Here is a 12,235-nt window from a genome sequence, read left to right as displayed (position 1 = left end):
ATGGTGACAGGGGATAAAAAGTGGCGGGATGCACGTGGCACAAGCGATCAGCGGTATATAGTATATACCGCTGATCGCTTGTACCAGGACCCCACAGGGGGGTCCCCGATCACTGCCCCATGCTCTCCGCTACCTCCTGTGGCGGAGAGCATGGGGCTTTCATTAATTTTAACTTTTCCATCGCTGTGAACAGACATTAGTCGGTTCACAGCGATGGCCGCCGGGGGAGGGGGGTTAGTGATCGCCCTACTAAGGGGGGCTGATCTGAGGTCTGGGGGACACTTATTTCATCTCCCCCCGCCGTGGATTCACGGTGGGGGGAGATTAAAGGCGGCAGCATTGGTAATACCCTTTACCGACGGCCGCGGCTATAACGTTAATAGCGGTGATCGTCGGTAAGGGGGGGGGGGCGGGACGGACCCCACACACTGCCCCAACCCCCCTTTCGGTAGCTGGGGGGATGGGGGCCGTCCCGGCCCCGCAGCCTTATTCTCTGCCATCGCCGTAAAAAGCTGATGGCAGCAGAATAAGGACCCTTAGTGACCGCCGTAAAAAGCCGTATCGGCGGTCACTAAGGGGATAATCTCTCCCCCATTTGGGTCTATCAACCTTTTCTACAGCTGAAATTTTCAGACCGTTCAAGTCCCCTCCATGACACTCAACAAAGTGTCTGGAGAAACCAGAGAGTGAGCGTGGGTGAGTAGAGACCAAAACTGTGCGTACATCACTCAAATGCTCCCTGATACGAGTCTTGAGCCTCCGGACACTGCATCCCACATACTGCAGATTGCACACAGTACAGTGGGTGACATACACTGTGTGCGTGGAGCTGCAGTTGATGAAGGAACGTATCCCGAAGCTCCGACCCGTAACACAGGAAAAAAATTAAGACTGCTTAGACTTGAGCCAATTCTAACTATTTGTCACCCCAGTGCTGATATCACTCGGTGAGAGTAAATTTCCTAGGGTTTGGCCTCTCCGCGCTACATACCTGACCTTGGCATTCAGAACCTGTTCACATTTGTTGTCTACATATAACAACTGAATATATTTATTGATAATATTACGAATATGGGCGATATACAGCGACTTCCTCCCAGTAGACCATATAGATGTTAGCAAGGGAAGGTGAGAAGCTGGCCTCCATGGGGCAACCAAGGGTCTGAAGAAAAAAATCACAGAACTGGAAAAAATTATTAGAGAGCAAAAAAACATGTGAACAGCAAAATGAAATCCGACAACTGTTTGCTATAATTACTGTACTTGCCTATATGATAGGCCAATGCACGGATCGCCATACCGTGGGGAATATTAGAGTATAATGCGACAACGTCTCATGACAGGCTTGAGACATTGTCCATAGTTGGTAATTTGTCCAGACTAGCCAGCAAGCTCTTACTATCTCTCACATAGCCAATTGTTCTTACTAGAGATGAGCGAACCTCGAGCATGCTCGGGTCGATCCGAACCCGAACTTTCGGCACTTGATTAGCGGTGGCTGCTGAACTTGGATAAAGCCCTAAGGCTATGTGGAAATCATGGATATAGTCATTGGCTGTATCCATGTTTTCCAGACAACCTTAGAGCTTTATCCAAGTTCAGCAGCCCCAGCTAATCAAATACCGAATGTTCGGGTTCGGATCGACTCGAACCCGAACCCGGTTCGCTCATCTCTAGTTCTTACTGCTACTGGCTAGAGCAAATTATCTAGCCAAACACAGTGTCTCTCAAGGAGAGACCCTATGCCTGAGACAATAGGGCGCAGAGGTGGGGGAAATAGATTTTTATGCCTTTTTGGCAGTGCATGAAAAATTGGCACTATAGGATGTGATGGAAGAAGTTATTGTTTTTCTTTTTCGCTTAGAACCCCCAGCTCTGCGCCCATGTCCAGGACATCGATTAGGGTAGCCCTGACGTTATCCGTGGGGTCAGACAATCTCTCTGTTTGTTGCCTATCACATGCTCAGATAAAAGTATTGTCATTGGGTTTATCCTTTGTACCGTGTAAAGTATTTAATTTGTATAATACCATCCAGGATGTCAACAGGTTTGTACGTCTAATTACTATTAAGGGCCCTATTCCACAAAGCGATAATCAGCCGATTCGGCCGATTATCGCTCCGTGGACTAGAGACAACGATCAGCCGATGATCGTTGTCATCGGCTGACCGTTGATATAGGTCCGGACCTATATTTTTTGGGCGCCGACAGTGTACCACTACGTGGAATAGCGGTGTGCGGCCGGCGACTGACGATATACATTACCTATTCATGGTGCAGGGCTCCTCTTCTCCTGCTTCTTCCCGGGTCCCGCGCACTCCTCCAGCGTCAGGGCGACCTGTGTCAGCTGACAGGCCGCTCAGCCAATCACAGGCCGCGGCGGTCCCGGCCAGTGATTGGCTGAGTGGCTTGTCAGCTGACACAGGCCGCCCTGAAGCTGGAGGAGCGCGCGAGACATGGGAAGAAGCAGGAGAAGAGGAGCCCTGCACCATGAATAGGTATGTATACTAGTTAAACAAGAGCTGCAACTACATCGGTAACTATGTCCTTGCAGCCCTTGTTTAACGATAATTGGGGCCGTGGAATAGGCCCAGTAAACAAGCGCCGATCTAGCAGATCGGCGCTCGTTTATCGGGCCCCATCGGCCCGTGGAATACCACATTTCTTGTCGGAGATTTCAGAAGCGGTTTCTGCAGATGAATCCCACGACAACACATCTTCATTGTCTGCTCCCATTCCTGATCTAAATGTTGTGGGTCAAGGTTCTACTACCCTACCTACATTTTTCGTTTCCTGAGCAAATGTGTGTACAAAATCTCCTTAATTTACAGTCTAGGGCTGGGTTCACACTACGTATATTTCAGTCAGTATTGTGGTCCTCATATTGCAACCAAAACCAGGAGTGGATTGAAAACACAGAAAGGCTCTGTTCACACAATGTTGAAATTGAGTGGATGGCCCCCATTTAATGGCAAATATTTGCTGTTATTTTAAAACAGCTGTTATATTGAAATAATGGCAGTTATTTACTGTTATATGGCGGCCATCCACTCAATTTCACCATTGTGTGGACAGATCCTTTCTGTGTTTTTAATCCACTCCTGGTTTTGGTTGCAATATGAGTACCACAATACTGACTGAAATATATGTAGTGTGAACCCAGCCTAGTACTGCACCCACTTTGGATCAGATAAAATATACGTATGGTCACCTTACCATTCCGAATCCATCCTATTAGCCGACTCAGTCCAGAACACTTGCCATGGACACCTTCCAGCACAAAGTGGAGGAGAAGGCTTTGACTAAGCTGAGTAATAGATCCCTTTCGGGTGGCAATAGAGACAATCTCTCTAGAATTGAAAGAACTGCTTTAAATGAGTTTATTAACAATCCGTATGTGGTTATTCGTGGATCAGACAAAGGGGGATCTGTGGTTGTCTTGGACAAAGCATTATATATCAGGGAAGTCCTTAACATCCTGGAAGACACCACTATTTACAAACGTCTTTTGACTGACCCCACGGATAACGCCAGGGCTGCCCTTATCGATGTCCTGGACACGGGCGCAGAGCTGGGGGTTCTAAGCGAAAAACAATATCTTCTTCTATCACATCCTATAGTGCTGGTTTTTCATGCACTGCCAAAAACGCATAAAAATCAATTTCACCCACCTTTGCGCCCTATTGTCTCAGGGATAGGGTCTCTCCTTGAGAGACTCTGTGTTTGGCTGGATAATTTGCTCCAGCTATTAGCAGTAGGAACAATTGGCTATGTGAAAGATAGTAAGAGCTTGCTGGCTAGTCTGGACAAATTACCGACTATGGAAATTGTCTTATGGCTGTCATGCTACGTTGTCGCATTATACTCTAATATTCCCCACGATATGGTGATCCATGCATTGGCCTATCATATAGGCAAGTACAGTAATTATAGCAAACAGTTGTCAGATTTCATTTTGCTGGTCACGCGTTTTTTGCTGTCTCATAATTTTTTCAAGTTCTGTGATGATTTTTTTCTTCAGACCCTTGGTTGCCCCATGGGGGCCAGCTTCTCACCTTCCCTTGCTAACATCTATATGGCCTACTGGGAGGAGGTGGTTCTGTATAGCGCCCATAACCCCTATTTAGGTTTTATTTTTTGGAAAGGGTGTTATATAGATGACCTTCTCCTGGTATGGCGGGGGTCCCCAGAAGAGGCTACGGACTTAGGGTCCTATTTCACGGGCAGAGGAGGGCCGATCAATGATGTAAACGAGCGGCGATCTGCTAGATCGCTGCTCGTTTACTGGGCCTATTCCACTGCCCGATAATCGTTGAGCGAGGGTGGCAAGGACATCATTACCGATGTCCTTGCAGCAGCATACATTACTTGTCCAGGCTTCTTCTCCGCGCTGTCTTCATCCCCGGGTCCCGCGCGCTCTATCTTCAGAATGGCCGGTCAGCTGACGGACCGTCCATTCTGAAGATAGAGCGTGCAGGACCCGGGGATGAAGACCGCGCGGAGAAGAAGCCTGGACAGGTAATGTATGCTGCTGCTGCCTGTCAAATAGTCGGTCGCCCGCCGCGCACCGCTATTCAACCGTAGCGATGCACGGTCGGGGAACGATGATTTTAGGTCTGGCCCTAAATGAACGATCAGCCGATGACACGGTCATCGGCTGATCGTTCTCTCTATTTCACCGAACGATAATCGGCCGAATCGTGCCAAAAAGGGCCGATCCGGCCGATTATCGTTACTGTGGAATAGGGCCCTTAGTCTGTTACCTCAATGAAACACCCTAAACTTACAGTTCACGTCACAGTATAAGCCAGACGCTATAGCTTTTCTTGACGTACAGCTGTGGTTTGAGGACGGTAAAATAGCCACTAGTTTGTATTGAAAACCCACTTTGGGTAATGGTGTACTACACGCCAGGAGTAGCCACCCACCTCATGTCACGAGGAATCTCCCCATTGGGGAATATATCCGTCTCATCCACACCTGTTCTAGCCAAGATAGCTACATACAGGAAGCTGACAATTTACAAAAAGTGACTCCTGGCTAGGGGTTATAAAATTCATATCCTACATAGAGCAAGACGTATAGCTGAACAAAGGGATAGATCGTACCATCTGTGTGATAGAGCACTAATCCTTCAATTAAACCCCTAACATTTTCTACTAGCTATAGTCCGCAATATTCCGTTGTTATATGCAGACAACAAATGTGAACAGGTTCCGAATGCCAAGGTCAGGTATGTAGCGTGGAGAGGCCAAACCCTAGGAAATTTACTCTCACCGAGTGATATCAGCGCTAGTGAGACACTTAGTGAGAATTGGTTCAAGTTGAAGGTTTCTTTTGCTGCGCAGCACCGCGCTGCAGCATGAATGAATATGCATGTAAGCAGTCCTCAGTTTTTTCCTGTGTTACGGGTCGTAGCTTCGCGATACGTTCCTTCATTAACTGCAGCTCCTAGCACTAATGTCGCCCACTGTACTGTGTGCAATCTGCAGTATGTGGGATCCAATGTCTGGAGGCTCAAGACTCGTATCGGGGAGCATTTGAGTGACGTACGCACAGCTTTGGTCTCTACTCACCCACACTCACTGGTCTCTCCAGACACTTTGTTGAGTGTCATGGAGGGGACTTCAATGGGTTGTAGAAAGGGTTAATGGACCCAAACCGGGGGTGGGGGTGGGGTGGTGATTGGACCCATCTGTTTATGCAAGAGGGAGGCACTGTGGATTTTCAACCTCAACTCTAGATACCCGAAAGGGTTAAACTACAAGTCAGATTTGTACTACATATATTAATGAAAAATATATATATTTTTTTTCACATGTTTATTTGTTATCATTTATTGTTTTTTCTTTTCAGCAATTTGTGTATATATTTGTATCTGATGTATATATCTTGTATTTGTTTGTTTTCATTTGTATTCTATGATGTTATACTAATGGATGTTATTGGTCATGTGACCTTACTCGAAACAGGTGCTTCCGTTCTCCTTTGCCTGGGGCGTGTCTACCCTGAGGCGGGACATCACATCCCATACACATATAAACCTGTGAGTTACCCACATACATATGCCATAATTAAGCGGTTCTAACCCTGCAACGTGTCGGCGTGTTTTTATCTTTAATTTTTTTGTTTTTTGTTTTGTGTAGTCCTAATAAAGCTACCATAATATTATTGACTCTGTGGATGGAATTTTTAGTTTTATGGACTTTCCGGGTTGCGGCCCGCAATAAAACCAGAACGTGCTTCACTTCCAGGAGGTCCACATACACCTGCGCTAATTGTGGCAAGATCAAGGGTGACGTGACATATTCTCCATTTATGCTGTTGCCCTAAGTCTTCACCATGTTTTCACACTTTTTTCTTTTCAGCGCTTTTACATCTCAAAAAGCCCTAATAAACAGATGCTTTTTCCCAGTTAATTTAATGAAAAAATATCTCCTAGTTCCTACACTAATTTTACATCCTAATTGTTACAGAGGTAAAAATAAGTGCAAGGGACCTCTCTGATGCCATTTACGTAAACGTTTATTTATTTAATTTTTTTAAAGTCTCCTTTGCAATCAGTTCTTTTTGGGGGGGGGGGGGGGGGGGTTCAGTCCAAAAAAACATAGCCTAAGGGTCCATTTACACAGAAAGATTATCTGACAGATTATCTGCCAAAGATTTGAAGCCAAAGCCAGAAACAGACTATAAACCAAGATCGGGTCATAAAGGAAAGACTGAGATTTCTCCTCTTTTCAAATCCATTCCTGGCTTTGGCTTCAAATCATTGGCATATAATCTGTCAGATAATATTTCTGTGTATGTGGACATTTACTCATTTACATCATAGCAATTAGATGTATGACACATGTCAATCATGAAGCGCTCTCGTAGCATGTCTTTGGTTCACAGTGGAGAAGTGGTCTCCAGACTCCATAATCGCACAATGTTTTTTTGAGGCGAAAATACGGCCATATTTTAAATAAATAATGATCATTATTTTACCTTAAAAGGGCATACAGAAAATGTCAATTTAAAATATTGCTCAAGCTGGAGACAAGAGCGGGGCTGTCTTTGGACGAAAGTGGCCATGTTTTTGTAGCGCTGGATAACCCTTTAAATGTGACCTCAGAGAGATGGTTCTTAACTCTAGATTTTTTCGGACTATAAGTCTACAAAAGGTTCCAATTCTGTTTAAAACACCCAAAGAAGATGGGTAGAGTGTTATTTTTTCTGTATGTTATCCACGGCATCATGCAATCTGTACAGTGTGAACAGTTGTATTGAAAGGCTGGGCATTTTTTTGTTTTCTGTGCTTTATGTGTGTGTGTGTTGGGGGCTACCTCCTTTTGGCTTACACTCCACCCATCTCCTTAGTTGGATCCTTTATGCCCAGTTTTGTAGACTTATAGTCCGAGAGAGACAAGTGTTAGAAACCATCACTCTTGATCTTTATAAGAGGTATATACAGTAAGTCTTGATACTTGAAGCAATTTTTTTTGGCTATACGTTAGCCACGGCAGCATGTGAACTGCACAATGTGAACAGTGTTTTTTGGAGTGCTGGCCTTTTTTTTTTTTTTTTTTATTTTTTTTTTTTTTTACAGTTGTGGGACACATCTTACATAGTGCGACTAAATGTCACGCCCATCAAGTTCAAGCAAGGAGATGATGAATTAAGTGTTACACTGGTTCAAAGCAGTTGTTCATTACTCTTACTAACATTTTTTTTAAACTTTCTTTATTTTCTTTCAGAGTTGCACATTACTTTTGTCAGTTCTCTTTGTGTATGATGTCTTCTTCGTGTTCATTACACCATATTTTACCAAGGTATGAGTTTTTATATATATATTTTTTAATTTATTAGTGTTGATTAGTGCATTAGTGCATTTTTTCATTCTAACTGTTGTATATTTTGCTTAGACATCATTTCAAGGGACAAAGTATACAAAAATTAGGGCAGAAATAATAAAAAAAAAATCCCTTCCTTTACCCCAGTACCCAGATGCTCGATCAAGCACTATGCTCAACCCAGCATGCTCGCTCAACATTAATTTTATTTAAAAAATGAAAAACATTGCCCAGTTACAGCTTTAGGCTGCGTTCACACTACGTATATTTCAGTCAGTATTGCAACCAAAACCAGGAGTGGATTAAAAACACAGAAAGGATCTGTTCACACAATGTTGAAATTGAGTGGATGGCCGCCATATAACAGTAAATAACTGCTATTATTTCAATATAACAGCTGTTGTTCTAAAATAACAGCAAATATTTGCCATTAAATGGCGGCCATCCACTCAATTTCAACATTGTGTGAACAGATCCTTTCTGTGTTTTTAATCCACTCCTGATTTTGGTTGCAATACTGACTGAAATATACTGACTGAAATATACATATACTGACTGAAATATACGTTGTGTGAACGCAGCCTTAGGCTAGGTTCACACTCTGTATCTGTGCGGCTGTATTGCGAGCGGTAAATCATCGGCCGGATTTTTCCGGTTCATGCGTACGCTGGAAAGTATACGATATACGGCTGCACAGTGCACACTATGTATGAATCTACGGCCCTATCGTAAACGGACCCGTAAAAAATGAACAAGACCATTGTTTGCGGCTGGAAATGCGGCCGTGGATTGACAGGCGGTCCGTACGGAGTACTTCAAAAATAGCCGGCAATGATGCCGAATGCCGATGCCTCTAATAGTTAGTATATTAAAATAAAGACAAGACACAAGTTAAAAAAATTTTTTATTCAAATAAAAACACCCCCACACCCCTCATTGACCATTTTATAAAAAAAAACAACAACAAACAACCGCTGGTCATCGACGTAGTCCACGGAATCCGATGTAATCCGCAGGATACCGATATCTGAAAAACAAAAAGGGAGAAACACACAAAAAACACACAAACAGGAGCACAACACCCATCATTGTGAGCGGTGTTGTGCACCTTACAGTATGCAGCATCTTTACAGATCGCTGCTTACAGTCTGGCCCCCAAGGGGTTAAGGGAGGATGTATTGCATCCCCCTTAACCGCTTGGGGGACAGACTGTCAGACTGCAACCATCCCAGCAAGGAAGGGGTTAAGTGACCCCCCTTCCTTACTGGTATGGGTGCAGTGCAGGGGAGGGGGTGGGGAGATCTGTATACTCACCCCGATGTTGTCTCTTCGCTGGTCCGCAGCACAATGAAGTCACTGTGCTGCGGACCCGCTAATTATATGTGCGCTCAGCCGATCAGCCAATCAGCTGAGCGCACATATAATTCAAAATGTTTCTTCTAATAATGCTATTGTGATAACATAATTACAAGAAACATTTGATGTTTTAACCCCTTGCCTCCGCAGCCTGTTTTGGCCTTAATGACCAGGCTCATTTTTCAAAATCTGACCTGTCTCACTTTATGCGCTTATAGCTCAGTGATGCTTTAACGTATGCTAGCGATTCTGAGATTGTTTTTTCGTCACATATGGCACTTTATATTAGTGGCAAAATTTGGTTATTACTTTGTGTGTTTTTTGTGAAAAACATCAAAATATCATGAAAAATTTGAAAATTTTGCATTTTATGAACTTCTGAAATTCTCTGCTTCTAAAAAAGGAAGTCATAGCACATAAATTAGTTACTAAATCACATTACCAATATGTCCTCTTTATTTTGGCATAATTTGGGAAACATATTTTACTTTTTTAGGCTGTTATGGGGCTTAGAAATTTATTAGCAAATTATCACATTTTGTGAAAGTTTCCAAAACTGATTTTTTTTAGGGACCAGTTCTTTTTTTAAGTTGATTTAGGAGGCTTGTATACTGGAAACCCCCATAAGTGACCCCATTTTGGAAACTAGACACCTTAAAGAATTAATCTAGGGGTATAATGAGCATTTTAACCCTACAGGGGCTGGAGGAAAGTATTCACAATTAGGCCTTAAAAAAAATCGAAAATTTTAATTTTCCAATAATATATATGTTTAGATTAAAGTTTCTCCTTTCCAAAAGGAACATGAGAGAATCTGCACCCCAAAATTTGTAACACAGGTTCTCTTGAGTACAACGGTACCCCATATGTGGGCGTAAACCACTGTATGGGCACACAGCCGGGCTCAGAAGGGAAGGAGCGCCAATTAGCTTTTTTAATGCAGATTTTTCTGAAAAAGTTTGAGCGCCAGGTGCGTTTGCAGTGCCCCTGTAGTGTCAGCAGAATAGAATCCCCCCAAAAGTCACCCCATTTTCAAAAGTACACCCCTCAAAGAATTCATCTTGGGGTAGGATGAGCATTTTGACCCCACATGCATTAGAGGAAAGTATTCAAAATTAGACAGTAAAAATGAAAAACACGAATTTTTCCAATAATATAGTTACATAGTTACATAGTTAATACGGTTGAAAAAAGACACAGGTCCATCAAGTTCAACCAAGGAGGGGATGGATACAGGGAAGGGGGAGGGGTGATATGTTCTATACATATGCATCTATATTATTTTGGTCTAAGAACTTGTCTAGCCCTGTTTTGAAGCCCTCTACTGTTTTTGCTGTGACCAGATCCTGTGGTAGACTGTTCCACAGATTCACAGTTCTCATGGTAAAGAAGGCTTGTCGCCTCCGGAGATTGAACCTTTTTTTCTCCAGGCGGAGGCAGTGCCCTCTTGTCCTTTGAGGGGGTTTTACCTGGAACATCTTTTCCCCATATCTCTTGTAGGGGCCATTTATATATTTAAATAAGTTAATCATATCTCCCCTTAAACGTCTCTTCTCTAGACTAAACAAATGTAATTCTTTTAATCTCTCCTCATAACTAAGATGGTCCATTCCCCTTATTAGTTTAGTTGCCCGTCTTTGTACCCTCTCCAGCTCTAGAACATCCTTTTTATGAATCTGGTTCCAAAACTGGACGGCATACTCCAGATAAGGCCGCACCAAAGCTTTATAAAGCGGTAATATTATAACCCTGTCCCGAGAGTCCATGCCTGTTTTAATGCATGACAATATCCTACTGGCCTTAGAAGCAGCTGACTGACATTGTGTGCTGTTCTGTAGTCTATTATCTACAAGTACACCCAGATCCTTCTCCATCAGCGACTCTCCCAGAGTAACTCCCCCCAGGACATATGATGCATGCGGGTTATTAGTACCCAGGTGCATAACTTTACATTTATCCACATTGAACCTCATTTGCCAAGTGGACGCCCAAACACTCAGTGTGTCTAAGTCATCCTGTAACATCTGCACATCCTCCATAGACTGTACTGTACTACAAAGCTTGGTGTCATCTGCAAAGATAGAAACATTGCTGTTAATTCCATTCTCAATATCATTAATAAACAAGTTAAACAGAAGAGGGCCCAGTACTGACCCTTGGGGTACACCACTTATTACCGGGGACCATTCGGAGTAGGAATCATTGACCACCACTCTCTGGGTAATATGTTCGTTTAGTTTGAAATTTCTCAATTTCACAGGGAAAAAGAGAAAAAAAGTACCCCAAAAATTGTAACGCAGGTTCTCCTGAATACAACGGTACCCCATATGTGGGCATAAACCACTGTATGGGCACACAGCCGGGCTCAGAAGGGAAGGAGCTCAGATTAGCATATTCAGTTCAGATTTTGCTGAAGAAGTTTCTGAGCGCCAGGTGCGTTTGCAGAGCCCCTGTAGTGTCCGTAGAAGAGAACCCCCCCCCCCCCAAAAAAAGTCACCCCATTTTGGAAAGTACACCCCTCAAAGAATTCATCTTGGGGTGTGGTGACCATTTTGACCCCACAGGTATTAGAGGAAAGTATTTAAAATTAAACAGTAAAAATGAAAAACTCGAATTTTTCCAATAATATGTTCGTTTAGTTTAAAATTTCTCAATTTCACAAGGAACATGAGAGAATCCGCACCCCAAAATTTGTAACGCAGGTTCTCCTAAGTACAACAGTACCCGATATGGGGGCATAAACCACTGTATGGGCACACAGGAGGGCTCAGAAGGAAGGGAGCGCCAATTAGCATTTTCAGTTCAGATTTTGCTGAAGAAGTTTCTGAGCCCCAGGTGCGTTTGCAGTGCCCCTGTAGTGTCAGCAGAAGAGAACCCCCCCAAAAGTCACCCCATTTAGGAAAGTACACCGTTCAAAGAATTCATCTTGGGGTGCAGTGAGCGGTTTGACCCCACAGGTATTAGAGGAAAGTATTCAAAATAAGACAGTAAAAATGAAAAACTCGAATTTTTCCAATATATGTTCGTTTAGTTTAAAATTTCTCAAT

The 12,235-nt window shown here is 43.4% G+C and overlaps 1 protein-coding gene across 4 annotated transcripts in view; it reads left to right on the top strand.

Moving 5' to 3' along the window:
• Positions 1-12,235, top strand: part of SPPL2B (signal peptide peptidase like 2B) — a 54,889-nt gene that overhangs the window by 27,158 nt on the left and 15,496 nt on the right. For all 4 annotated transcript variants that reach the window (XM_069977964.1, XM_069977963.1, XM_069977965.1 and 1 more), the window contains exon 10: positions 7,737-7,811. In XM_069977964.1, coding sequence (XP_069834065.1) covers positions 7,737-7,811 — 75 coding nt within the window. The remainder of the gene's footprint in view (positions 1-7,736; positions 7,812-12,235) is intronic.

This window comes from Dendropsophus ebraccatus, chromosome 7, assembly GCF_027789765.1.
Source record: "Dendropsophus ebraccatus isolate aDenEbr1 chromosome 7, aDenEbr1.pat, whole genome shotgun sequence".
Classification (NCBI taxonomy): Eukaryota; Metazoa; Chordata; class Amphibia; order Anura; family Hylidae; genus Dendropsophus; species Dendropsophus ebraccatus.
The sequence above is the reverse complement of the archived record's forward strand: the minus strand, read 5'-3'. Positions and strand labels throughout refer to the sequence as shown.